At 37.7% G+C, this 26934-nt stretch overlaps 1 protein-coding gene across 3 annotated transcripts in view; it reads right to left on the bottom strand.

The window, feature by feature from the left end:
* The window catches only part of Eef1akmt1 (EEF1A lysine methyltransferase 1), a 42099-nt gene extending 17478 nt beyond the window's left edge, over window positions 1–24621 (bottom strand). Inside the window, exons 1-3 of one of the 3 annotated variants that reach the window (XM_026394930.2) lie at window positions 24556–24618; window positions 13268–13442; window positions 6497–6659 (exon numbers count right to left, since the gene is read on the bottom strand). In XM_026394930.2, the coding sequence (XP_026250715.1) occupies window positions 6497–6640 (144 nt within the window). In that variant the 5' untranslated portion in view covers window positions 6641–6659; window positions 13268–13442; window positions 24556–24618. Of the gene's footprint in view, window positions 1–6496; window positions 6660–13267; window positions 13446–24555 lie in introns of all 3 variants that reach the window. The other 2 variants (XM_026394929.2, XM_026394931.2) reach the window with 2 other exon arrangements.
* Window positions 24622–26934: the final 2313 nt, after the last annotated feature.

The raw sequence follows: 26934 nt of genomic DNA on the forward strand, positions 1-26934 counted from the left end.
CATAGTACACATCCATACAATGGAACATTATTCAGTCGTAAAATGGAGTACCAAACACACTAAGACATGGATGGAGAAAGTTGATTAGCAGCTTCCAGGGCCTGGGAGGATTGGGGGATTACAAAGTGACAGTGAAAGGACACAGGGTTTCTTTTCAAGGCAATGAAAATGTTTTAAAATTGACCATGGTGATTGTTGCAACAATCTTATGAATTGCGTCCCTAAACTCGGGGTAGTAGACTCAGAATATTATGTATATACTAAAAACTATGAATTCTATACTGAATTTTATTAAGGCTGAACTGCATGGTCTGTGAATTGTATCTCAAGGCTAAAATCTGATCAGATAAAGAAAACAGTGCTGGGTATGGAGGACTGTAGTATAGGTCCCTCTGGAATGGCGCTGCCTTTTTACTATCTCTTTACTATCATGGAGCTCTAGAATTACCTTGGATTCAATTTTATGTTTCTTTCTGCCTTGACTTCCCAGATTAGAGCATTCCCAAAGCAGGATCTCCAGTTTGATTAGTGAGGAACCCTCTGGGATTTGGCCTGGAGGTGAATGATTCTGATGCTCTGTTTGACTTCCAGATATGACTAGAAGGGGAGAGACCGACTGGCCCCGCCATGGTAGCAGGACATCATATAATTCATCACAATGATATTGGTCCATGACCACTTTACGTGCTCTGTTCACAGGCTCTGAGTCTGGAACCAGCACTCCTGGTTCTCCACGGGCAAAAAGCTCCCTATTCATGATGGTTCTCACTATGATGGCAATTTTCTCTGTTGCTTCACAGACCATCTGAAACTCACTTGCTTTTCTTCCAGAAATTCCTTAAAAGTTCTGATCAGTTCAGGGCATTCTTTATTCTTTTATTATTTTCTAAGGTAATTTTAAAAAATATTTATTTTTTAGTTGTAGTTGGACACAATACCTTTATTTATTTTTATGTGGTGCTGAGGATAGAACTCAGGGCCTCGAACGTGCTAGGTGAGCACTCTACCCCTGAGCCACAACCCCAGCCCAATTTTTTTTTGTTTTTTAAGAAGGGATCTTGCTATGTTGCCCAGGTTGGTCTCTAACTCATGGGTTCAAGTGATACTCCCACCTCAGCCTCCCAAGTGGCTAGGACTCTAATGTAATAATTTGGTTAAAAAACATCTTTACTATTCATTCAGTGCAAAAAGTAAAGTGATAATCCATGCGACCAGTCTACCATCTTGCATCAGAAAATCTAATACTTTAAAAAATAATCTCACTTAGTAGATGTGTACCATGATTTTACCTCTTCAAACTGACTCTGTAACCTAACTCTGCAAGGCATTATTGCTGAGCTTTCTTAAATAAAGTTAAGAAACATTACAATTGCACTTTTTAAAAGTATTCTAGAATTTAATTATTCCTCTTTGATGGTGATTCAATTTTTCCAGTTTTTTACTATTACAAATGTGCTACAATAAATATCTCTTTAGTTTCCCCCTTTGTATTCATGTGCATATAATTTTCTGGGAGAAATTTCTAGAAATGAAATTCTGGGTTGAAGGGTATATGCATTTAATATTTTGGTAGCTACTGCCAAATTGCCCTCCAAAAGTGGTTAAACCAATTTAAATTACTATCAACCATGTTTAACTGTTTTAAGTTTCATTACCTTGCTGGTACAGCTGAACATTTTTTCATGTGTTTAATTATTCAGTTTTATGTTTTCTTTTATAAACTGTTCCTATTTTTTAAAATATTTAGTTTTTAGTTGTAGTTGGACACCATACCTTTATTTTATTTATTTTTATTTGGTGCTGAGGATCAAACCCAGGGCCTCACATGTGCTAGGCAAATGCTCTACCGCTGAGCCACCACCCCAGCCCAAACTGTTCCTATTCTTCCCTACTTTTTCATTGGGTTGCTTACTGTTTTCTTATTTTTTATTTACTTGTAGAAGCTCTTTATATATATTATGAGAAAAGAAAAATGACAGGTGTCAGAGCCAGCCTGCAACTAGTGCCTAGGCCCAGTTGCTCTCTACTTAACAGAAACTATTTTAGAGAATGCATCAGAGTTATTCTTGACTGTGATGGAGCAAGACAAGAATGACCACTCTGTAATCATGTCTTAGTACAGATAAAACAAGAACACTGCAAGTCACAAAAATGACCCTTTTCCCAGATAACATGAGGGCTTGTTGATGCTTTACAAATTATAGCTTTAGCCCACTTGATTCCTCCCACCTCCAAGACAGTAATTAAGATATTCAATTATAGAATTGCCTGCTTTCTGACAGACTCTCCCCAACACCTAATGTAAGCCCATATCACAAAACAATCTCTGAACTCCCTCTTACTAAGATGATTCACAGTTTCCCCATGGTGTACGGTCTCTTGTTACAAGAAGTAATAGAACCAGTTCTGTGTGCTGATAGGAATGTTTTCTGGTATCTTTGGTGTACACAAACATCTGCATGTTGATTCTTTAGCTCTCACAGATACAGATATTTTTTCCTTGTCTTTTAACCTTGTTTATGAACCTGCGGTCTTACAGAAGAGCACTCTACCACTAAACCCAGCCCTTTAAAAATATATATTTTAAAAAAAGTTTTGAGATAGGATCTTTCCAAACTGTTCAGGCTGGCCTTAACTTAAAATTCTCCTGTTTCAGGTTCTCAAGTAGCTGATATTACAGGCATATACCACTGCACATGGTGGTAAGTTTCTAATTATATATTACCAATCTTCTTATTTCTCTACTTTAGATCATGAAAATATCGTATTTTCCTTTAATGCATCATTACTTTATGTTTCATTTTAATTTAATGAGGGTTGAAGTGTGCTTTTTTTTTTTTTTTTAAATATAGAACACTATGGCATTTAATTCCCACCTTTCACTCTGGGTAGCTTTCCCTGACTCCCCACTATCTGAATAGCCTACATTGGTGTCCTTACATGTTGTTCCCATAGCACACATCAAAAACAGTCATCAATTCAGTCTTAGAATAGTTTGCTTTATTTATTGTTGCACTCTCTTTGACCTTTTAAAAGGTTTATCTGGAAGGTCTTTTTAAGATTTAACAGTTCTATGTTATTCAGAAAAATACAGCATTCAAAATGATGACAACAATTAGAATAAGGTGTTATTCTAAATGGCAAATGGTATGAACATGTAAATAAATCTTTAATAATATTAACTGACTATAATTAGAAGTAAGATTGGTTCACTTATTTCCATCTGGATGTCTGCACAGTATTTACTGAATATAGACTTATAAATGCATATTTTAAAATGTTTCCAAAGAGGAGAACCAGTCACATACATTTGTATATGTGTATGATTTAATGTCTACCTCTATATCTATCCATTCTTAGCTACAGAAGAAATGCCCAGCTCTGACCTTGCCCTCTTTGCTAGGAAAGCTGGGGGAAAGCCCCTATAAAAGTGCATTTAGCATGGATTTGGGAGACGGCAGATGATATCTGCTCTCAAGTATCATAAGTGGTAGGAGCTACCTGCTGGTTGGCATTGAGTTGTCTTTCTCCCTCACATAACACTGTTAGGAGACAATGATGTGTTTTGGTTCCCTCTTTATATCACTCAATTAAATTAAAAACCCTACTCTTCATCAATGTGTCACATGAACATGACTTTAAAAGTCAAAAGGACTACTAGGCTCATAAGGAAAAACAGGCCTCCTGTCCCGTGTCTCCCCGCCTTTGGACCTACTTCTCAGATGCCACCATTTTGAACCCTTGGTCCTTCCTTCAGTTGTTTACCCCATATCTCTAATATTATGTTTAAATGCTCTCTCTTGGTTAATCAAATCTATGTATTACTTATTATGAAGATGAGGATTTTGCTCTCTCATACATACCCTTCCTCTTTCCTTCACCCTCTCAATATAGTTGTAACCCTGGTTGTGTTTAGTTAGAATTAATAATAAGTGTTCATTGATGAGCCAAATTATGATTGTATTCCCTTCCAGCATACTTTTTTTTTCCCTTCAGTTAATAAATGCATGATTATGGGGCTGGGGATGTGGCTCAAGCGGTGGCACGTTCACCTAGCATGCCACCACATACAAATAGAATAAAGATGCTGTGTCCACCGAAAACTAAAAAATAAATATTAAAAAGTTCTCTCTCTCTCTCTCTTTAAAAAAATAAAATAAAAAATAAATGCATGATTATTTCATTTCTTTTGCTTGGTTTCTTTGTACTTATGCCAAATTTCTCCAACATCCTCCATTGGCCTTTCAATACAATTTTCTTCCTATAATTTTTACTTTTTCCTTTAAAGATCTCTGTCCTAGATGATGCCATCTTCCTAATGTAATCTGGACCAATTGTTCCCCAGGCCTACAGCATAGATATTACACTGGGACTCTGTGAATCACTATCACGTATTCCCTCTCCTGCTTTAAGTGTCAGACCTCATTTTCCCTGAAGCTTCCTCTTTCTTTGAAGGGTACTTCTTAACTTGGTGGAACAAATCCTCCTGTAGCTCCCGAGAAGAGCACAGGAGGTAAATATTGTGAAATTTGCCATATCCAAAATGTTTTTATTATTCTCATGCTTGACTATTACTTTAGCTGAGTCTATACTCCAAACTGAACAAAATTCTCACTCAAAGGTGGAAGGCATTTCAGTTTCTTAGTTTCTAATACAGCTAGCTATCTGGAAGACTTAACAAAGTTCTGAGCTTTGTATCTGACCTGCTTTTACTCTGGAAGGTTCTGAGATCTTCTTTAACACCCAAATCTATAATTTTCACAAGCATCGTAATCATGTGCCTTAGTAAGATTTTCGGTCCTAGGAAATTTCTAATGTTAGTCTTTGAAGATGTCCTTTCCTCTTTGTTTTTGTTCTATTCTTTCTGGAACTGCTACTAGATGAATGAGTATCCTGGATTTATTTTCTAGTTTTTCTAATGTTTTCTTTCCTATATTTCATATCATTACTATTTTTTTCTATTTCCTGGGAGACTTCCTCCATTAGGACCAATTATTATTTTCTTGTTCATGCTTTTATATAATCTTTTGTATATGTTCTACAACAACCAGTTAGTGCACTCAGGAAAAGAGTGCACAGTATTTTAAAAATGAAGCAGAAGGGAAAAAGACAACCTCAAGAATAATGCAATACTTCAAGATTCTGATAAATTTATTATCTACAGAAACATCCAGCTAGAAGGTGAAAATACATAAAGCAGGGAAATCATGAGAAAGGGGATTTGGAATAGGTATAACATATGGAATAAGTGGAAAGAAACATTTCATCACACTTGATTTCAAACAGATGGTAAACAAAAATTTACATATCTCAGAGATCCTAACTAGACACAAAATGTAAAAGTCTGAAAAATAAGTACATAAATAAAATACAAATGTTAGTTTCCTTCCAGTTGCAAAAAAAACTTCAAGTCTCATCTGTTTCTCAACTGTCTCCTTCAAAAATTTTCTGTATTAGGGTTTCCCTCAACTCATTTTTAAAATTCCCCTTTTAGTGTATATATATGAGTGTAACAAACACACACACACACACACACACACACACACACTGTTTTAGTCAGCTGTTTTTGTTGCTGTGACCTGACCAGAACAATTTTAGGAGGAGAAGTTTATTTGGGGGCTCATGGTTTCAGAGGTCTCAATCCACAGATTTCTCAGGGCTCAAGGTGAGGAAGAAGAGTGTAGTAGAGGGAAGCGGCTCACATGATGATCAGAAAGGAGAGGGAGGGAGGGAGAGAGGGAGAGAGAGAGAGAGAGAGAGAGAGGGAGGGAGGGAGAGAGAGAGAGAGAGAGAGAGAGAGAGAGAGAGAGATTCCACTCTCCAGATATAAATTATATACCTCAAAGCATGCTCCCAGTGAACCACTTCCTCTAGCCACACCTCACCTGCCTCCAGTAACCACTCAATTAATCCCATCAGGGATTAATTCACTGATTACATTAAGGCTATAGCACAATCATTTCTCCTCTAAACCTTCTTGCATTATCTCACATATAAGCTTTTGGGAGACACCACATATAAAACTTAACACATATGTATACACACATATACATATAAGTTATTATATATAAGAATATTAACATCTTAAAAACTCCTTCTCATCAGTTTTTTCCCTACATGTTTCCGTTCAGTTACCCAACTTATTGCAATGATATATTTATCTCTTCCTACCAGGAATATTGGGATCCAGGAAAATAAATGATGTGAATCTCTATCTGAGAACAAAGTACAAGGTTGTGTTCGACACAACGACACATTATCCCCCATTTTAAAAGCCCCTTCACCAACCAGCCTGAGAGTCAGAACCAGGAGAATATGCATTTACACCATTCAAAAATGTCCATGGACTGCTTTCTGTCCTTGTTCCCCATGGTTATCAGCTCCTGAACGACAGGTGATAAGACTTTGATATCAAGGGAAGAATCAAACACTGGACTTGGAACAGAATAGGTTCTACACCACTAATTCCTGGTGGATGTGGAATGCATTTACTTACCCAATTTTCTTCTATTATCCCAATGTTGTATTTGTCATCCCCACCTGGGTCAGCGTGTTGCTTCTGCTCAGCATAAAATTCCTGGAGCGCTGCTAAGGTGTGGGAGGAAAGCTGGGGGGTATCATCGTCTTCTGAGTCAGTCATTTCTCCAACTGTCTAAGACCTGCAGGTCAAGGAGTAAATGAATCATGCTGATTTTGTTTACCCTTTCCATCAAATAAAAAGTTTTAAGGTTCATGTTTCACTTACAGCAAGGACCTAAAGTGAAGTGAGTTTTATGGAGAAAACACCTACATTTAAAACTTCTGGAAACACCTGTGAGGGACTTCTTCTGAATTACTGTTCAACAAACGTAGGATTTTCCTAGAAATGTGTTCATTTTTTATAAAGGACATTGTGTTAGTCAGCTTTGCATTTGCTGTGACCAAAATACCTAACAAGAACAACTTAGAAGAGTGAAAAGTTTATTCTGGGCTCACGGGCTTGGTCCAGAGTCAGCCAGTCCCATGGTTTTGGGCTAGAGGTAAGGCAGAATGACATGGCAGAAGAACATGGCAAAAGAAAGCTGCTCAGATCATGGCAGCCAAGAAGGCGGGGCGGGGGGGGGGAGAGAGAGAGGTGTAAGAGAGAAGAGAGAAGAGAGAGAGGAGAGAGAAGAGAGAGAGGAGAGAGAAGAGAGAGAGGAGAGAGAAGAGAGAGAGGAGAGAGAAGAGAGAGAGGAGAGAGAAGAGAGAGAGGAGAGACAAAATTAACCCCCAAGGACATGCCTCTAGAGACCCACTTCCTCTGGCCATGTCCACCTGCCCACAGTTATGACCAGTAGTCTATTTGAATTATAATCCATTGAACGGATTATACACTGAAGCGATTATAGCTCTCATAATCTAATAATTTCACTTGTGAATATTTCTGCATTGCCTAACACAAGAGCTCTTTGGGGGATTCCTCATATCCAAATCATAAGACATTTTCACATTTTTAAAAAATATTTTTTAGTTGTAGATGGACATGGTCCTTTATTTTTTTTAATTTATGTCTATGTGGTGCTGAGGATCGAACCCAGCGCCCCGCGCATGCCAGGCGAGCACATTACCACTTGAGCTACATCCCCAGCCCCCATAATGGAGTTTTATTCAGTCCTAAAGAAAAATAAATTATGTCATTTGTAGGAAAATGGATGGAACTTGATGACATTATGTTAAGCAAAATAAACCAAACTTAAAAGGTCAAGATTGTATGCTTTCTTTCATATGTAGAACCTAGAAAGGAAAAGAAAGATGGGGGGATCTCATGAAAATCAAAAGGAGATCAGTAGAATAGAGGAAAAGGATCAGGGGGAGGGAGGAGGAAAGGGAAAGGGGAAATACTGGGGAATGATATTATATTGTTAGACTGTGTGTATGTACAAATACATAACAATAAATCCCACCATTGTGTGTAAGTATAATGCACCAATTAGAAAGTGTGTGTGGGGGGCGGGAAGAAAGTGTTTTTTGTAAAAAATAACAGCCAAGTACAATGACTTGTTGGGGTTACTATCCAGAATCAGCCAAACTGAGATTAAGGCACTGGCCAAGTCTGTTGAGCCTCCTGATAAAAACTGCAATTTCGAGGGGTTCCCATCAACTTCCTGGCATTGAAGTGTGAGAATATGCATGGAAAACTGCCAACCCAGGAAGCTCAACTAAACTTCAATCTTCAGTTTTTATTGAGATTTTATTATAGGCATGATTTATGAAATGCCTGCCCACCTAGCTGGAGTCAGTCTCCAAATTTACTTCCCTCAAGTTTGAGCTCAGGATCCTACGCTGAATAACAAAGGTATTCCAAGTGTTTAGAGGTTGCTACCCATGACCCAAGACAAAGGCCAGACCTCTCTTTGAGTGGAGTCACATTCCTTACTAACACAGGAATCAAACACATTGCTAAACCAAGTTATCTAAGAGCAAAAGATAACATCCAATTTACTTTTTAAAATATTATGTCTAAGCTTCACAGAAAGTGATATGTTGAAAGTCAGCAAAGGGCTTCTACAGCAGATCTCTTCCCACTGAAAGGCCTGTGTGCATGTCTGATTGACAGAGTCCAGGGCAAGTGCCTACGCCTGGACTGCAAGGGAGCTAGGAAAGGAGGACTCAGAATTGAGAAATTCCCAGATTTAGGAGAAGTGTTCAAAAGATGCTGAGCAGTTATTCAAGGTGAGAAATGTCTGCTAGATGTTGTTCCCCTAATCAAAATCAAAGAACTAGCTATTCCACATAAGATCCTAAAAACAACCAAAACCTTTTATCTACCAATACTGACAACCCAGCATGTTTTCATTAAGTACAGATGTTACCAAAGCTCTGTCCTTGTCCCCAATGCCAATCCAATAATGAGGACACAGTTTTGAGAAAAGGGAAAAAGAAGTTTTATTGCAAAGGAGAAGCACAGGAGACTCGGGTCCCAGAGGTAGGAGTCAAGCCACCAAGGGGAGAAGGGGGCTTTCAAAAGGTGATTCAAAGGCTATATTCCCTGTGTGCTGTCTGGAGTTGTGATTCAGTTGTTAATTCAGGACACTATCATTTCTGGAGATCTGGTGCCATTCCCAGTCTGAATTACTTGTTCCTGTGTGTGTGTGCTCAAGGACAGATAACCCTGCCTAGAATGGGGAATAAAGGTGATTCTGCTTTCCTTGAGATTAGGGAGGGGGAGAAATTAGGGAGGAGCAGGGAGAGAGGAAGAGAAAGAAGCATGTCTCTTTAAAAAATAAGTCTCAGTGGCAGGACAGCAAGGGCTATATAGTCAAAGAATAAAGTAGACCACAGTTATACAAAGAGCTTGTTAGTTCTTTCTTTCCTTCATTAAAGACCTACCATGTAAAAGATGGCTAATAAGCATCTAGCAGTACAAGTTAATCTAAAAATACAAACAAACCCTCTATGATCAAGGAGAGGACGGAACAAAATAAAAAACACACAAAATATGATTAATGTAAATTCAAAAATGAGTAAAACTAAACAATATTGCTTAAGGATGCATATAACCTTCTATTTATCAAAGATAGTAAATTTTGTTATAATAAAAAATCTCTCCAATATACCTTGTTCATGGATAGGCAGAACTAACATCATTAGTTCTGCCTATTACCAAAAGTTCTCTATAGGTTTAATGCAACGCCCATCAAAATCCCAACGGTATTTCTTGCAGAAATACAAAAAGCAATCATGAAATTCATCTGGAAAAATAGGAGACCCAGAATAGCAAAAGCAATCCTAAGCAGGAAGAGTGAAACAGGCTGTATAGTGATACCAGATTTTAAACTATACTACAGAGCAATAGTAACAAAAACAGCATGGTACAGGTACCAAAACAGGCGGGTAGACCAATGGTACAGAACAGAGGACACAGAAACCAATCCACAAAATTACATGCAATGGAGAAAGGATAGCATCTTCAACAAATGGTGCTGGGAGAACTGGAAATCCATATGAACAAAATGAAATTGAATCCCTGTCTCTCGCCATGCACAAAAGTTAACTCAAAATGGATTAAGGAGCTAGGGATCAAACCAGAAACTCCGCGTCTAATAGAAGAAAAAGTTGGCTCTAATCTCCACCTCATGGGGTTGGGCTCCAAATTTCTCAACAGGACACCCATAGCACAAGAGTTAAAATCAAGAATCAACAAATGGCACTTACTCAAACTAAAAAGTTTTTTTCTCAGCAAGAGAAACAATAAGAGAGGTAAATAGGGAGCCTACATCCTGGGAACAAATTTTTACTCCTCACACTTCAGATAGAGCCCTAATCTCCAGCGTATACAAAGAACTCAAAAAATTAAACAATAAGAAAACAAATAACCCAATCAACAAATGGGCCAAGGATCTGAACAGACACTTCTCAGAGGAGGACATACAATCAATCAACAAGTACATGAAAAAATGCTCACCATCTCTATCTATCAGAGAAATGCAAATTAAAACCACTCTAAGGTACCATCTCACCCCAATAAGAAAGGCAGCCATTATGAAGTCAAACAACAACAAGTGCTGGCGAGGATGTGGGGAAAAGGGTACACTTGTACATTGCTGATGGGACTGCAAATTGGTGCAGCCAATTTGGAAATCAGTAGGGAGATTCCTTGGAAAGCTGGGAATGGAACCACCATTCGACCCAGCTATTCCCCTTCTCGAACTATTCCCAAAAAAGAGCATACTACAGGGATACAGCATCATCAATGTTCATAGCAGCACAATTCACAATAGCTAGACTGTGGAACCAACCTAGATGCCCTTCAATAGATGAATGGATAAAAAAAATGTGGCATATAAATACAATGGAATATTACTCAACACTAAAAAATAACAAAACCATGGCATTTGCAGGGAAATGGATGGCATTAGAGCAGATTATGCTAAGTGAAGTCAGCCAATCCCTAAAAAACAAATGCCGAATGTCTTCTTTGATATAAGGCGGGCGACTCAAAACAGAGCAGGGAGGAAGAGCATGAGAAGAAGATTACCATCAAACAGAAACGAGAGGTGGGAGGGAATGAGAGAGAGATGGGGAGCTGCACGATAGATGGAAGGATACCTGTATTGTTATACAAAAATACATATAAGAGGATGTGAGGCGAAGGGGAGAAAAAAATAAGAGAGAGAGAAATGAGTTACGGTAGATGGGGTAGAGGGAGGGGCAGGAAGGGGAGAGGAGGGCGGGGGGGGGGGGATAGGAAAGGCAGAATACAACAGACACTAGTATGGCAGTATGTATAAACGTGGCTGTATAATCAATGTGATCCTGCAATCTGTACACGTGGGAATAATAAGAATTCACACCCCATTTGAAACAAATGTATGATATATGATATGTCAAGATCAATGTAATGTTTTGAGCAACTAATAAATTTCTGATGTTTTAAAAAAAATAAGTTAAAAAAAAGATCTCTCCAAATAGAAAATTCCACTCTGAGCAGACTCACTGGTGAACTTTATCAAATATTTAAAGAGAAATGATGGTAATTTTATGGAAACTTTTCCAGAAAGCAAAGGAGAAAGGAATACTTCCCAACTTGTTTTATGAAACCAGCATAAAACTAATGTGAAAACTTGCCAACCATGATAAGAAAATAAAATTACAGATTAAATAAAGATTATAGGAGTTTTGAAATGAACTATATTAGGCCCCAATAGACCAAAATAAAAATGGAATCACTAATATTAAAGTTCTTGATAACCAAATCAAAACTAAAGTTGTCATCTAACCTTAGAGAAATTAGAAGAACAAAAGATAACAGCCAAGTTTTCTAAACAAGTCAGTTTTAATAGGCATGAATGAACTTTTAAAAAATTCATATAAAATAACATCGGTAAACTGATGTTAACCAGTTATTTTTCTATTGTTCTGTTTTCCCTATATCTGCCTTATAAGGAAAGTAATTTGAAATGACTAATCTTTTTTTTTCTGCTTTCTTTAACCCTCCTTTGTCTATAAAACCTTCTTCCTCTGTTTGCCTCATTTGAACGCTTCTTCTATTTTATGGAATAAGGTGTTACCTGATTCTAAAGTCATAACTATAGTCAATTAAGATCTTAGGTTTTTTGTTGTTGTTGTTTGTTTGTTTTTTTGATACTAGGGATTAAACCCAGGGTACTTTATCACTAAACTACATCTCCAGCCCTTTTGATTTTTTTTTTTTTTTATTTTGAGACAGGGTCTCACTAAGTTGCTGAGGGCCTGTCTAAGTGGTCTGGCTTTAAACTTGCAATCCTCCTGCCTCAGCCTCCTAAGCCACAGGCATATACACAGCACCTGGCTCAAGATCTTTAAACTAAATTGATTGTAATTTTATCCTTCGGCAAGATCAATATTCCATATGACTACAGAAGCAAAAATTTGTTATACTATATAGTAACAAATTGATTTCAACAACATATAAAATTGATGATACATGGCTTATCTTAGGAATACAAGGATGGTTTAAGTTGAAAATATTTACTATCTGGGCCTTTACAGAAGTTTGCTGACCCCTGGTTAAGCCAGGTATGGTGATGCACACCTCCAGCTCTGCAGAACGCTGAGGCAGGAAGATCACGAGTTGAATGCCGGCCTAGGCAACTTAGCGAGACCTCATATCAAAATAAAAATTAAAAGGGTTGAGTATGTAACTTAGTGGTAGAGTACCCCTGGGTTCAATCCCCAATACCACAAAAAATAAATGAGTCAATAAATAAATGAGAGAGAAAAGCCTATTCACACAGATAGTGCAAAAGTATTTAACAAAATTCAGCATCTACCCATGTTAAAAACTGAGCAAACTAGGTAGAAAAGGGAACTGCCTCAATCTGAAAAAGGGCATCTACAAAAAAACCCAGAAAATTGCCATTACACTTAATTTAACTCTGTCAAAGTATTTCTACACAATGGGAGAAAGCATGAGACTGGAAAGAAAAAATTGTCCCTGGTCACATAATTAAAGTTTTATTTATGTACATGTGAAACAAATCATGGCATCTCAACCATTTATCAATATTTTGTCTAGCTTAATACAGGAAACATTGTTTCAAGTATAAACAGATTAAAAAAAGTTAATCAGAATAATGGCAAATTTCACAGACAAACTACTGAGGAAACCCTGCCCTCATCCAGGTGATCTAGGTCAACACCAGTGGGGTGTCACGTTGATGATATATACCCTGTATGTTGGGATAAGAATGGTACCTCACTCCATATTCTTCCTCCTGAAAAGCCTAGTTAAGAGACATTTTCAAAATATATGACCAGTACTCACTGTGAGGTCCCTGTTATGGCCTGAGTCATTGTTATGTTTGTCCCTCAAAGGCTCACGTGTCCGGGGCTTGATCCTCGGTGCCGTGATGTTCAGAGGTAGAGCTTTGAAGTGATTGGATGACGAGGACTCCAACACCTCATCTATGAATCCACTGATGGATCTGTAGCTGAATGGACTACTGGGAGACGAGAAACCATGAGCCAGAACCTAGTTGAAAAGAGCAGGTCCTTGGGCTGTGCTACTGGGGCCTGTATCTTGTCCTTGACACTTTTCTCTTTCTCTGCTTCCTAACTGCCATGAGTTGAGCAGTTGTGCTCACCATGAGATACAGCAATGGGGCCAATATGGACTGAAACATCTAAAACCATCAGCCAAAACACATCTTTTCTCCTTTAAGTAGTTTTTCTCAGGTATTTCATCATAACAACAAAAAGCTGGCTAACATAATCTTCAAAAACACAGACAGCCAGGCACAATGGCACATGCCCACAGTCCCAACTACCTGGGAGGCTGAGGTAGGAGGAGCACCTGAACTAAGGAGTGCTAAAATTTAACTGTTCATCCATTGAAAAATATTGGGACTATGTCCAGTATTTGGCTACTATAAATAGAGCTGGTAAGATGAACATGTATACTGTTTTTAATTTTTTCTGAATTAATACAAGTAAATAAAAATAATGACACTATATTAATACTTAATGACAATACTGGAAATTAATAAAGTAAATAATTAAATAAAAATAAAGGCAATACTGATGAGAATGTAATGATGGTATACTTTTTAATCTGGGTAACAATTTAGATTGGCATTATCTTTTGAAAATGAACTTGACAATTGAAAAAAATTCCTACTTTCTTACCCAATTTTCATTCATAAGCCTTCTATTTTATAATAAGAATAGATTCACAGAAAGTTGCAAAAATTCTATAGAGAGATCTCATGTACACTTCACCAAATCTTCCCCAATGTTAACAATTTACATAACTATAGTGAAATGTCAGAACCAGGAAACTCATGTTGATACAACCCATAGGATTCATTGAATTCACAAATTTCACATGCACTCAATTGTCTCTGAGTATAGCTCTATATAATGCTAATGTGTGTAGAGTCGTGAAACCACAATTATAGAGATAATACAGAATGTACCAACTCTACAGAGATTAGTTGATGAACCCTTCAGAGCCATATCTACCTTCCCTTGCCTCAACCTCCATTCCTAACTGCTTTGAAGCACCAACCTCTTCTTTTTTTGAGTGTTTTCTATTTTATTAAGAGTATGTTTATGCATATACAGATGTATATTAAGCAGTTATCTTAGTTTTTTATTTCTTTATCATAGAATATAACATTTATTGACTTAATTTAAGTACTTCAGTGTTATTAAATCTGCATCATAGTAGTCATGGGATATCAGAAGAGTAAGCACTGTTCACCCAAAACAAAGGAGGGTGGGAAGAGTAAGAATAGAAATCCACTGGATCAGACAAAGTGGAAACAAGGGAAGGGACGGGGAGGGGAATAGGAAAGACAGTAGAATTAATCAGTCATAGCTTTCCTGGCCTTGTATTTGAATACACAACCAGGTAACTCCACTTCATGTACAACCACAAAAGTGGGATCCTAAATAGAATCGGTTATGCTCCATGTATGTATAATTGCCAAAATACACTCTGCTGTCATGTATAACTAAAAAGAACCAAGAAAAAACCCCCACAACTCTGCCTCCTATTCTGGAGCTGGAATTAGAGCACTTTTAGTTGTAGGCAGAATAGTTACATTGTTAGGCAGAGTTAAAACCTTGTCATTATGTTTATTTGGAGATTATGGTTTAAGGAGATGTGACTGGACATCAAGTCAACAAGGGGGTGGGACTTGTGATGGTGAATCTTCATTGTCAACATGGTTGGATTGAGAGACGGTTAGGAAATGAGTAAAGTGCACTTCAGGGTATGTCTGTGAGGATGTTTCCAGAGACCACTGGCGTGTGGGACCGCATACTGAGATGGGGACTAGCAACCTCCCTGAATGTAGAGACCAAAGTAGAAGGAGGAGGAAGCCCATCAGCATGTATGCAGACTAGATTGTTCCTGAGAGGGTGCATCCATTTGCACTGCCATTGCCCATGGACATCAGATTCCCATCTTCTTCAACCTTTCCATATGGATTCACACAGTAACTCTCCAATGAAGGCTTCCAGGCCTTCAGCTTCAGGTTGGGGTAGCATCATGGATCCCTCTTGTTCTGAGGTTCCTGCATCTTGGAGTGAGCAGCTCTCCATCTGGCCTGTAGATGGATATTGGTGGGACTATCCAGCTTTCTATTATGTAAGCCAATCTAATAAATCCCCTCTTTTTCTCCCATATTTTTATCGGTGTATAATAGTTGTACATAAGGATGGGATTCATTGTTACATGTTTATACATGCACACCATATAACAATACGATTTGGATAATTCTCTCCTTGTATGTATGTATTCTATTGCTTCTTTTCCTCTAGACAACCCTGACTAACACAGACCCCACAATAACGAACTGGGTCTGTAAGAGAGGAATAAGGGGAATATCATTCCTTTCAGGCTGTTCTGACAAACTACTATAAACTGGGTAGCTTATGAACAACAAAAATTTATTTCTTGAAATCTGTAGGCTGGAGGTCCAAGGTCAGAGGGGCCAGCATGACTGTTTCTGGCGAGGGCCGACTTCTCATGGTATCCTCATGAAGGAGGTAGACAAAGAGCAGGATTCCCGTTCGTGAAGGCTCCACCTCCAAACGTCATCACAGAGAGGGTTAGGATTCTACTATATGAACTTGGGAGGAGTTAAACCTTCCGACCTAACAGGGAACTGGGATGGGAACTAGAAAACCCCCCTCATTCAGGTACCCCGAGCCCTCTGCCCTGTGAACTCTTCCTGGACCTTCCTGCGTTTAGAGAGCCAACTTGTTAAAGCGGCTCCAGGGAGGCAATTGTGACTGAGATTCCCACATTCAGCCTTGGGAGCCTGTTGTGTCAATTTGTTCTAACTGCAGTGCACACATCGTTGTCTGAGTGGAGCACAACTTCTCACTCTTGAGCTGCGGAGGGCCAGCATTTTAAGCTACAAATAGTTATTCATAATAGGCTGGCAGACATGTTCAGATTAAGCTAAGTATCAAACTCTGGAATTATGACAGTGGAGCCATCAGCATCTGGATCATCACTGCGCTTGCCTTGTCTTCTGGCTGGGAAGGCCCCAGAGCAAGAACTGTCCTTAGGGGCTGGTGGCCTGAGCTGTTCCCCATGGCAGGCATCTCCTTATCCATTTTCCACCAGAGACAATATCCAATCCTCTTCCTCTTGGGCACCTCTAGGGTCGGGCAGCTCATCACCATCCAAGGCAGAATGCATCTTCTCTGGGCAATTCTTCTTGTCAGAAGATATTTTAGGTTACTTAACCCAACCTGCCATCTCAGTGTGCTGGCTTTTAATTATGTCAGCAGCATGTAATCATGTAGTCACTCAGCAAACCTTCCAGTTGTCTAGTGGGTGCCAGACCCTTTGCTCAAAGCCAAGGATCCAGAGGAGAAGGAAGCATGACCCCTGTTTGTTTTAGAAACCAGGAAGTCCAAAATCAGGGTACAGAAGTGGTGGGGTTCTGGAAAAGGCTTTCTTCCTGGCTGGTGATAGAGTCTTCTTGCTGTGTCCTCATATGGCAGAGAAGGAGGGGGAAAGAAAGAGGGAGGGGGAAGGAGACAGAGAAAGAGAGCACCAATCTGTTCTTTATTTCAGTAATTTTGTCAGTTTAAGAGTTTTATGTAATTGAAATCACACATTATGTAACCTGAGACTGGCTTTTTTTTTTTTTTCATTCAGCACAGTTTAAAATGCATCCAACTTATTTTGTTTATCTACAGTCCATTCCTTTTTATGGCTGAGTGATAATCCATAGTATGGCCACGCTTCATTAACCGTTCACCTACTAAAACACACTAAGGTTGTTGACAATTCTGGAGCTTGCTGTCAACAGTTGTGTACAGCAGATTTTTGTGTGGACATAAAATTTCCCTCCCTGCTCCTGTCAGTAGCCCTGAAGACAGCCGAGGACACTGGTCCCTTGTCTTCTTGGTAGCTATACTGATTAAGTTCCTTTCCTACCTTCACTGCTCAACTCTTTGATTAGTATCTTGGAATAAGTGGTAGAATCTAGTTTGTGGGGCCCCCTGGAGCATGCAATTCATTTAAAGCATGCAGTTCATTACTTTTAATGTATTCAGAGTTAATTAGAAATTGAAATTTTAAAGATTTCCTTGTACAATAGAATAAAAATATGAAGTATTTAAACATAAAGGTGGCAAAAACTAAAATGTATATGTTAAAAACTATAAAATATTGATGATAGAAATTAAAGAGAACCTAAATGGAGAGATATACCTAATTTATGAGTCAATTTTAGAACATTTTTACCATTCCTCAAAGAAACCCTCATATCCCTCAGCAGTGGATTCCTGTTTCCCCACCTGTATCAGCCCTAGGCAACCAAATGAATTGTACTTTAAATTTCTGTTTCAGTGTTAAATGTATAACAGTTAACATATATAAAAATATTACTGATTTTTATGTTTTGTAACCATAATGAATTCACTTATTTTATTAATTCTGTGAGTTTCTTCTTAGATTCCTTGGAATTTTAAACTTAGAAAACCATATCTGTTTACTGTCTGTCTCTATACATTTGGTTATTCTGCACATAACAATATTCTATATACAAATAAAATGACACAATATGTGGTCTTTTGTGAATGGTTCCATGTTTACTTTTCTTTTAAAAAAATGTAAAATTTTTTTCTTGAGCGTTTGTGTCATTTTACCCACCTCCAGCAATGTATGAGAGATCAATCCTTCCCAGCCCCTGAACAAGTGCTGGGCCTTGCACAAGCTAATCACACTGAGAGATCCAGTTTCTTTATATCTTCACCAGGTTTTGGTATTTATTTGAGCAGTTTTAATAGGTCTGTAGTACTTACTACCTTATGGTAGCTTTAATTTGCATTTCCTGAATACTTAACAACTTTGAACATTTTCATATGTACATTTTTCATCCATTTTACTCTTGGTGAAATATCTGTTCACATCTTCTGTCATAAACTAACTGGATTGTTTGAGCCTTTATATTGTTGAATTTTTTTAAAAATTTTTTTTTATATTTATTTTTTTAGTTATTGGCGGACACAACATCTTTGTTGGTATGTGGTGCTGAGGATCGAACCCGGGCCGCGTGCATGCCAGGCGAGCGCGCTACCGCTTGAGCCACATCCCCAGCCCTATATTGTTGAATTTTAAGATATCTTTTTGCAGTTTTTTTTAAAAATATATTTTTAGTTGTACTTGGACACAATATCTTTATTTATTTTTATGTGGTGCTGAGGATCAAACCCAGTGCCTCACACATGTAAGGCGGGCACTCTACCTCTGAGCTATAGCCCTAGCCCCAGTTTATGCAGTTTTATATATATTCTAGCTTTGAGACCTTTGTCAAAAGGGTAGCTTTCAAATATTCCCTCTCCCCTCCTCAATCTGCAGCTTATCTTTTTAAATTGTCAAATTGTCTTCTACAGACACAAAGTTTAACTTTTGGTGAAGTACAATATATCAATGTTTTCTTTTATGGATCTTCTTTTTGGTGCCATCTGAAAAAGACTTACCAAGTACTAGGTTCTCCCGTGACCCAAAATTTTTATATTTTTTTAATATAAAATTTCTTCTAGAAGATTTTGAATTTTATATTTTACATTTAAATCTATGATTCATTTAATTTTTCATATAAGTGTATGCTTTAGGTTGGATTCTTTTCTCCCTTCTTTTGTACTGTCCAGTTGCTTTAGTATCATTTGTTGAAAAAATTATTTCTGAAATTACACTTTGACTTTTGTACAAAATCAGTAGGGTATATTTCTGGGTTCTTTATTCTGTTCTACTCATAAATGTGTCTACTTCTCTTAAAAAAGTTTTAATTATTATAGCCAAATGATAAGTCTTAAATTCAAATAGCATGATTAAGGAATTTTAATTTTCTTACTCAAAATATTTTAATGTTATTTTTCTTATTCAAAACTGCTTCATTTACTTCCTTTGTCTTTCCATATGAAGTTTAGCATGCGCTTACCTATAGATAGACAGAGACACACATACAATCTTGCTAGAAATTTGGAAGGAAATATGCTAAACATATGTACTGACTTAGGGATAACTGACATCTTTTCTCTGTGGTACATATCTGTATTTATTTAGTTCTCCCTTGATTTATTTCATCAACTAATAATTTTGAGTACACAGGCCCCATGTGTTTTATTAGATTTACAATTATTTCATTTTGGAGGAGCAACTGCAAATGAATTGCACTTTAATTATTAATTTCTGTTTCAGTGTTAAGTATTATTTATAAAATTACTACTGATGTTACTGATGTTTATGTTTTGTAACCATAACAAACTCACTTATATTAGTTCTGTGAGTTTCTTCAGATACCTTGGAATTTTAAACTTAGAAAACCATGTTTGTAAACAGAAAGTTTTATTTCTTCCTTTCCTATCATGATGCCATTTATTCCCTTTTCTTGCCTTATTGCACTGGCTAGGATCCCCTATGTTTTAAGAGTGTTAAGAGCAGATATCCCAGATTTGTCTAAATTTTTTTTTGTGTGTGTGGTACTAGGGATTAAACCCAGAACCTCGTGCATGCTAGGCAAATATTCCACCACTGAACTGCATTCCTAACCTTAATCTTGTCGAAGATTTTAAGTGGAAAAACATTCAATCTTTCACCAATAACTATAGTATTGGCTGCTTTTGTAAATGCTCTTTATGTCAAATTGAGGAATTCCCCTTATTAAGTAGTCTGTTATGAATTCAGATGAATTTTCAAATTCCTTTTCCATATTAATTTATAATCATGTGATTTTTCTTTACCTTATGATATATTAAATTCATTGATTTTCTTTCTTTCAATTTTTTTTAGTTGTAGATGGACACAATATCCTTATTTATTTATTTTTATGTGGTGCTGAGGATCAAACCCAGTGCCTCACCCTTGCGAGGCAAGTGCTCTACCACTGAGCCACAGCCCCAACCCCATTTTTCTTTTTTTAAATTCATTGATTTTCTAACAGTGAACCAGTTTTACATTCTTGAAATAAGTCTCACAAGACTATGGCATATAATTCTTTTTATATATGGCTAGATTCTCTTTAGTAATATTTTGTTGAGGAGTTCTATACTTATATAAATGAGAGATTTTGGTCTACAGTTTTCTTGTTTTTTGTTTTGGTATCATGGTAATAATACTGGTCTCATCCAATGACTTGGAAATCACTCCTATTTTCTGGAAGAGGCTGTGCAGAATTGGTGCTGTTTTTCAAATATTTGGTAAAATTTTGCAACAGAATCATCTGCTTTGTTTCCAATTGTGTCCCCATTCCCCAAATTTATACACTGAAGTTCAATGTAATTGTATCTAGAGATATATTCTATGAGGAGTTGATATGTTAAATGAGGTCATACAGGTGGGGCCCTAATTTATTAGAGCCCTGTTACACTATGGATCTGGAATGTCCCCCAAAAGCTCACGTGTTAAAGGATTTGTTCCCAACCAGTAGCGGAATCTAAGAGGTGGCGCCTATGGGAGGAAGTTAGGTCATTGGGGACATGTCATTGAAGGAAATACTGGAAACCAACCCCTCTCTCTTCCTTTCTCTTTCACTTCCCAACTGTCATGAGGTGAGCAGCTTGCTCTACCACATATTCCCCACCATGATGTTCTGCCTCACCAGACCCAAAAGCAACAGGGATAAGCAACCATGGACCAAAACCTCCCAAACCATGAAATCAATTAAAAAATCATCTTAAGTTAATTATCTTACATATTTTGTTACAGTAATGGAACACTGTCTAACATGTGCCCTTATGAGAAGAGACACCAGAACTGACTTCCTCTCTGATAAGTAAGGACACAGTGAAAAGGCAATCTACAAGACAGGAAGAAAGCCCTCACCAGGATACCCTAATGACACCTTGATCTTAGGACACTGCAGTCAACAGAACTACAAGAAATAAAAAATTGCTGTTTTTAAAGTCATGCTACTTTATTTTGCTATAGCAGCTATAATGGAAAAAATACACTATCTAAGGCCTGAAAAATTCTATTTTTTGAGAGGTTCTTAATTTCATATTCAATTCCTTTAAAACTTATGGAACTATTCACATTATCTATTTCATATTGGTGAGTTTTGGTAGTTTGTAGTTTTTGAAGAATTGGTCAATTTCATCCAAGTTGTTATATTTATGTGTACAGAGGTGTTTGTAACGTTCACTTATTGTTTTTCAATGTCTTTAGGATCTTGGCACTCTCCAATTTTATTCCTAATGTCAGGAATTTCTGTCTTCTATTTTTCTTTTTCAGTCTTACTGTTGCTTTGTCAATTTTATTGATCTTTTCAAATTTTTTAACATTGATTTTTCTCTATTTTTTAATTTTCAATTTCACTGTTTTGATCTTTATCTCCTCCTTTTTCTTTGTGCTATTTTGCTCTTTATTTTACATTTTTGAAGTGGGAGCTTAAAATACTGATTTGAGAACATTTTTTTCTAATGTGTTCAGTGCTACAAATTTTTCTTAATGACATTCCACTAACTGTATACTTTTACCCCCCATTTTCACTCAGTCCAATGTATTATTTATTTATTAGTTGTAGTTGAACACAATACCTTTATTTTATTTTTATGTGGTGCTGAGGACTGAACTCAGGGCCTTGCACATGCTTGGTGAGCACTATACCACTGAGCCACAACCCCAGCTCCAGTCCAATGTATTATTTATTTATTTATTTTTAGAAATATTTTTTTAGTTGTAGATGGGCACAGTACCTTTATTTTATTTGTTTATTTTTATATGGTGCTGGGGATCGAATCCAGTGCTTCACGCATGCTAGGCAAACACTTCACCACTGAGCCACAACCCCAGCCTCAGTCCAATGTATTTTTAAATTTCTCATTGACCCATAAGTTGTTAGAAGTAGGTTTAGTTTACAAGTGTTTGCAGATATTTTTCTAATGTATATTGTTTCAATTTTTAAAAAAGTGTTGAAGTCTTTGTTATGACCCAAGATACCATCTATCTTGGTGACTGAAAGATGTTATATTTTTATGTCATTGGGTGGAGGATTCTATAAACATGAATAAGTCCTTTAGGTTGATGCTGCTATTAAGTTCTACATCCTTGCTGATTTCTTGAATAATAGTTCTATCAATTGCTGAGAAAGGGAACTGAAGTCCCCACCTATAATTATGGATCGATCTATTTCATCTTTCATTTCCACCAATTTTTTCTTCATCTTTCATGTCATGAAAACCACTTTTGAGGGGAACTGGGGATTGAACTCAGGGGCATTCAACCACTGAGCCACATCCCCAGCCCTATTTTGTATTTTATTTAGAGACAGGGTCTCACTGAGTTGCTTAGTGCCTCATCATTGCTGAGGCTGGCTTTGAACTAGCGATCCTCTTGCCTCAGCCTCCTGAGCCACAGGGATTATAGGCATGCACCATGGCGCCCGGCTCATTTAAGCCACTTTTGTTTGGTGACTAGTAGACATTTGGAATTGCTATGTTCTTTTTTTGTGTGTGTGTGTGGTGTTTGGGATTAGAACCCAGGGCCCTTGTGCATGTAAGACAAGCACTCTACCAACTGAGTTATATCCCTAGCCCTGGAATTGCTATGTTCTTGATGAATTAGTCCTTTTATCATTATGTAACATCTCTCCTTATTGCTGATGAGTTCTTTTCTCTTAGGTCTAGAATAAAGTACTCATGACTTTAAAAAAATGTATGGTACATATTTTTCATTCCTTTTACTTTCATTGTTTTTGAAGTTTCTTATAGACAGCATATAGCTAGGATTTTAAAACAATTTATTCTTTTTATGGTATATTTATTTTTTAGTGCATGACTGTTATACATGATAGTGGGATTCATTTTAACATATTCATAAATGCACATGACAAAGTTTTTTCCATTTCAATCCCCAGTACTATTCCCTTCCCTCCCTTCCTCCATTCCCCTGATTTCCCTCCTCTACATTATCGGTCTTCCTTCTGTTTAATATATATATATATATATATATATATATATATATATATATATATATATGTTGCAGATGGACCTTTGTTTCATTTATGTGTGGTGCTGAGAATCAAACCCAGCGCTTTACACATGCTAGGCAAGTGCTTTCCCACCAAGACACTCCTAATTCTGACATTCTATCTGTTCTAAGTCAGCTTCAGTTGACTGATTTTCTAATCATTTTGTGTTGTATTCTCTTGCTTTGAGCTGTATTCTTTTGCAGGCCTGGTGATTTTTAAAATTGAATGTCAGACATTATGAACTTGTTGTATGGATGATATTTTTGTTTTCTTATAAATTCTTTTGGCCTGCGGGATGCAGCTCAGTGGTAGAGCATTTGCCTGGCATGTTCAAGACCCTGGGTTGGAACCCCAGCACCACAAAAATAAATAAATAAATAGATAAATTTTAAAATAATTTAGATTTTAAAAAAGTTCCATTTATCCTTTGTAACTTAAAAAAAAAAAAGGCTGAAGTAAAACTGACATAAGCAAAATGCAGACCATAAAGTTACAATGCAGTGAATTCTGGTATGGATAGCCCGTGTAGCCACTTCCCCTACAGCCTTCATATATTACACGTGGCTCACTCCGGGGAAGTCTTCCCTGTTCTGTGTTCATTTCACGGTAGGGTCCTACTATGGTCAAGTTTCAGGCCCTAGCAGGGGCTGTCACTTATCTCTGAAGTCCTCAACCAACAGATGATGAAAAGGACGATCGCCCTGAAGTAGTAGAGGGACTCTAGGCTGTGCATTTCTCAAATTGCATGCATCGAACGTCCGGGGTCCAACAAGAAAAGGAGAGCGGCCACTTCTGCCTGTGCTCAGAAGGGGGCCTCCACGGCTGGTCATAACCCGGGAGATTACAATTCCCCCGAGCCTGCAGTTTAGTTAACCGTGCCGTCCAGAGCTGGGTGTGGACGCGCGCTGTCCAGGACGCAGCCCCTGCAGGCACCAGGACCTACCGACCTAACCACCAGGTCCCCATTCTTGGATAGGCTCTAGCTCACCCACTAGGCCTCTCCACCACTACTGCACCAGATAAAGGGTGCGGAACAAACGATAAAAACCAAACCGAGCCCAAAACCGCCCCGAGGCGCTAGGCCACCCCACGTGCACGCCCTCGGTCCACTCACCAGCCACGCGTGCGCAGCCGCCCAGGAGAGCTCGGAGCGCGGCGGGGGCGGGGAGGTGCGGAGCCGCCCGCGCAAGCGCAGACCACGGCCTAGGCGGGCCTCTTCCGGGAGTTTCTGTGGCTCGTACTGTCAGCGAGGGCCAGCTCCTGCGGGGAGCCCTTCCGTGAGCTTGTGTCTCAACAGTTGACTCCAAGAACGGTGGCTCCCCCAAAAAAATCTTTTAAAGTTTTTAGTTAGATTCGAGTTAGGCCCACTAATTTGGCACCGAGAGATTCAGGTTTTCAGAATCCAAGCCTCGTCTATCTAGTGTTATAATCGAAACGTACTGAGATTAGTGGCAGGGTTAGGAAAACACTTTCATCCTCTTCCAGTGTCTTCAGCCTGGAAAGCACCGATCGATCAACGTATATTAAAGCAAGCATATAGTCCCGTAAATAAAATTTTTGTAAACTACACCTTGTAACTACAGTACCTGGCACGTATAAACTATTAGAAGGTCCCCTTTCACCTTGGCAGATCACTAAGTGACATTTGTTTTACATCCACGAGGCAATCTATAATGTTCCTATCTCTCACCTCCATTTTCTTTACCAATTTTATGATTTTTCTAAGTTGTCGTACTGTTTTAAATATATCTAGTTTTAAACCCTTTCTGGTATAAATAAATTGTCCAGCTCCTAAATGATGCCATTCAATTGTACTTCACAAGAGTAGGTTTATAACTGGATGGGCCATAGTTTCTATTTAAAGTGCTGTTTCCAGTCTGTAGTAACCCATATTTTGACTTTGATCTGAACTGATAAGTTTTTTAAACTAAATATTTCAAAATCGGGTGTAACTTGCAGGAAAGTAAACATATTAAATGAAATCACTTAACAAACCAAGAAAGAATAGCCAGCTTTTATGGCAGAATTATTTTTCATAGAGGTAATGTTCCATACATAGAAGACTGCCTTGGCTTATAATTTAACAGAAAAGCTTATATTTAAGCAAATTATTCTTGTTCTGAAACAATGTTTTCAAAGCTTCCATTGTTTTAATAGCATGTAAGACCAAGTTATCTTATGTATTTTACCATATGCTATTTTTGCAATTAAAGTTACCATAGACTTTAGAGAGCTTAAATATTTCTACCTCCATCAGTAGCTGAAGATTGTTCAGAAAGCATGCCAGTAGTACAGGAAGATTAGTACTTTCCTGGTGAAACGTAGGCACTGTAATTTAAGTAGTTTTCACTCATAAAAATTTAATTATCAAAGGCAAACTGATTTACAATCAGTTTATCAGTAAAAGGAAAATCGCTTGTCCAGTTAAATTAGACTTGAAAGATGCTTTCAAATCCATTTAAATTCAGGGATTATTCCTTTATAGTTAGGAAATAGTACAAAAAAGGAATGGAGATCACTCTGAAAAACTCTTATTTTAAGACAGTTCCCCCTACTTTTTTTAAGGAGGCAGGGAAAGCACACTTTGTTCTTTCTTGTTGTAGATGGACATAATACCTTTATTTCACTTAATTTTATGTGGTGCTGAGGATAAAACCCGGTGCCCAGTGAGCTACAAACCCAGCCCCAGTTTTCTCTTTTTTGAGCTGGATGTCTCTACATTGCTGAGGCTGGTATGGAGCTGCTGAACTCAAGCAATCATCCCTTTCCCCTGCTTCACTCAGCTTCTTGAATAGCTAGGACAGGCTCCGCCTACCTCCACGCCTGCCCCGATCCTTTTATGTAAGACCTAATTACATATATTACAAAAACACAAAATCCTGTTTTTTTTCCCATTTTTGAGTTACTCAAATTATCATACATAGGATAATTACTCAAATTATCCTTTGTATGATGCAAAAGATTTTCCCTAGAATTCTAGTCCCATAAAATACTTATAATTTTTTTTTAGTTGTTGATGGACCTTTATTTTATTTATTTATTTATTTATATATGGTCCCGAGAATTGAACCCAGTGCCTCACACTTCCGAGGCAAGTGCTCTACCACCGAGCCACAACCCTAGCCCCCATAAAATACTTTGAATGTAATGATTAAAATCTTCGAAGTCCTACAATATTGATGTATTAAAGCCTTTAACTCTAAAGAAACATTTCCTCAAACTTACATCAGACTAAGCTATAAAGAACTAGTGATGCATGAAATGCACTTTGGGAATCTCTTGTTAGGATTTTTTTTTTTGCGGGGGGGGGTACAGGAATAATGAGCATATTCAGCAGAAATTGAAATAATTATGCCATGGTTTCAATGAGTCTCCTCCAAAATTCAGATATTAAGAGGTAGTACATTTAAGAGGTGATTAGGACAAGAAGAGTCCTTCTTCATATAAGAGTGTAGGTGCCCCTTCAAAGGGGCCTGATGGAGGTAGTTCTTTA

Source organism: Urocitellus parryii, chromosome 2, assembly GCF_045843805.1.
Source record: "Urocitellus parryii isolate mUroPar1 chromosome 2, mUroPar1.hap1, whole genome shotgun sequence".
NCBI lineage: Eukaryota > Metazoa > Chordata > Mammalia > Rodentia > Sciuridae > Urocitellus > Urocitellus parryii.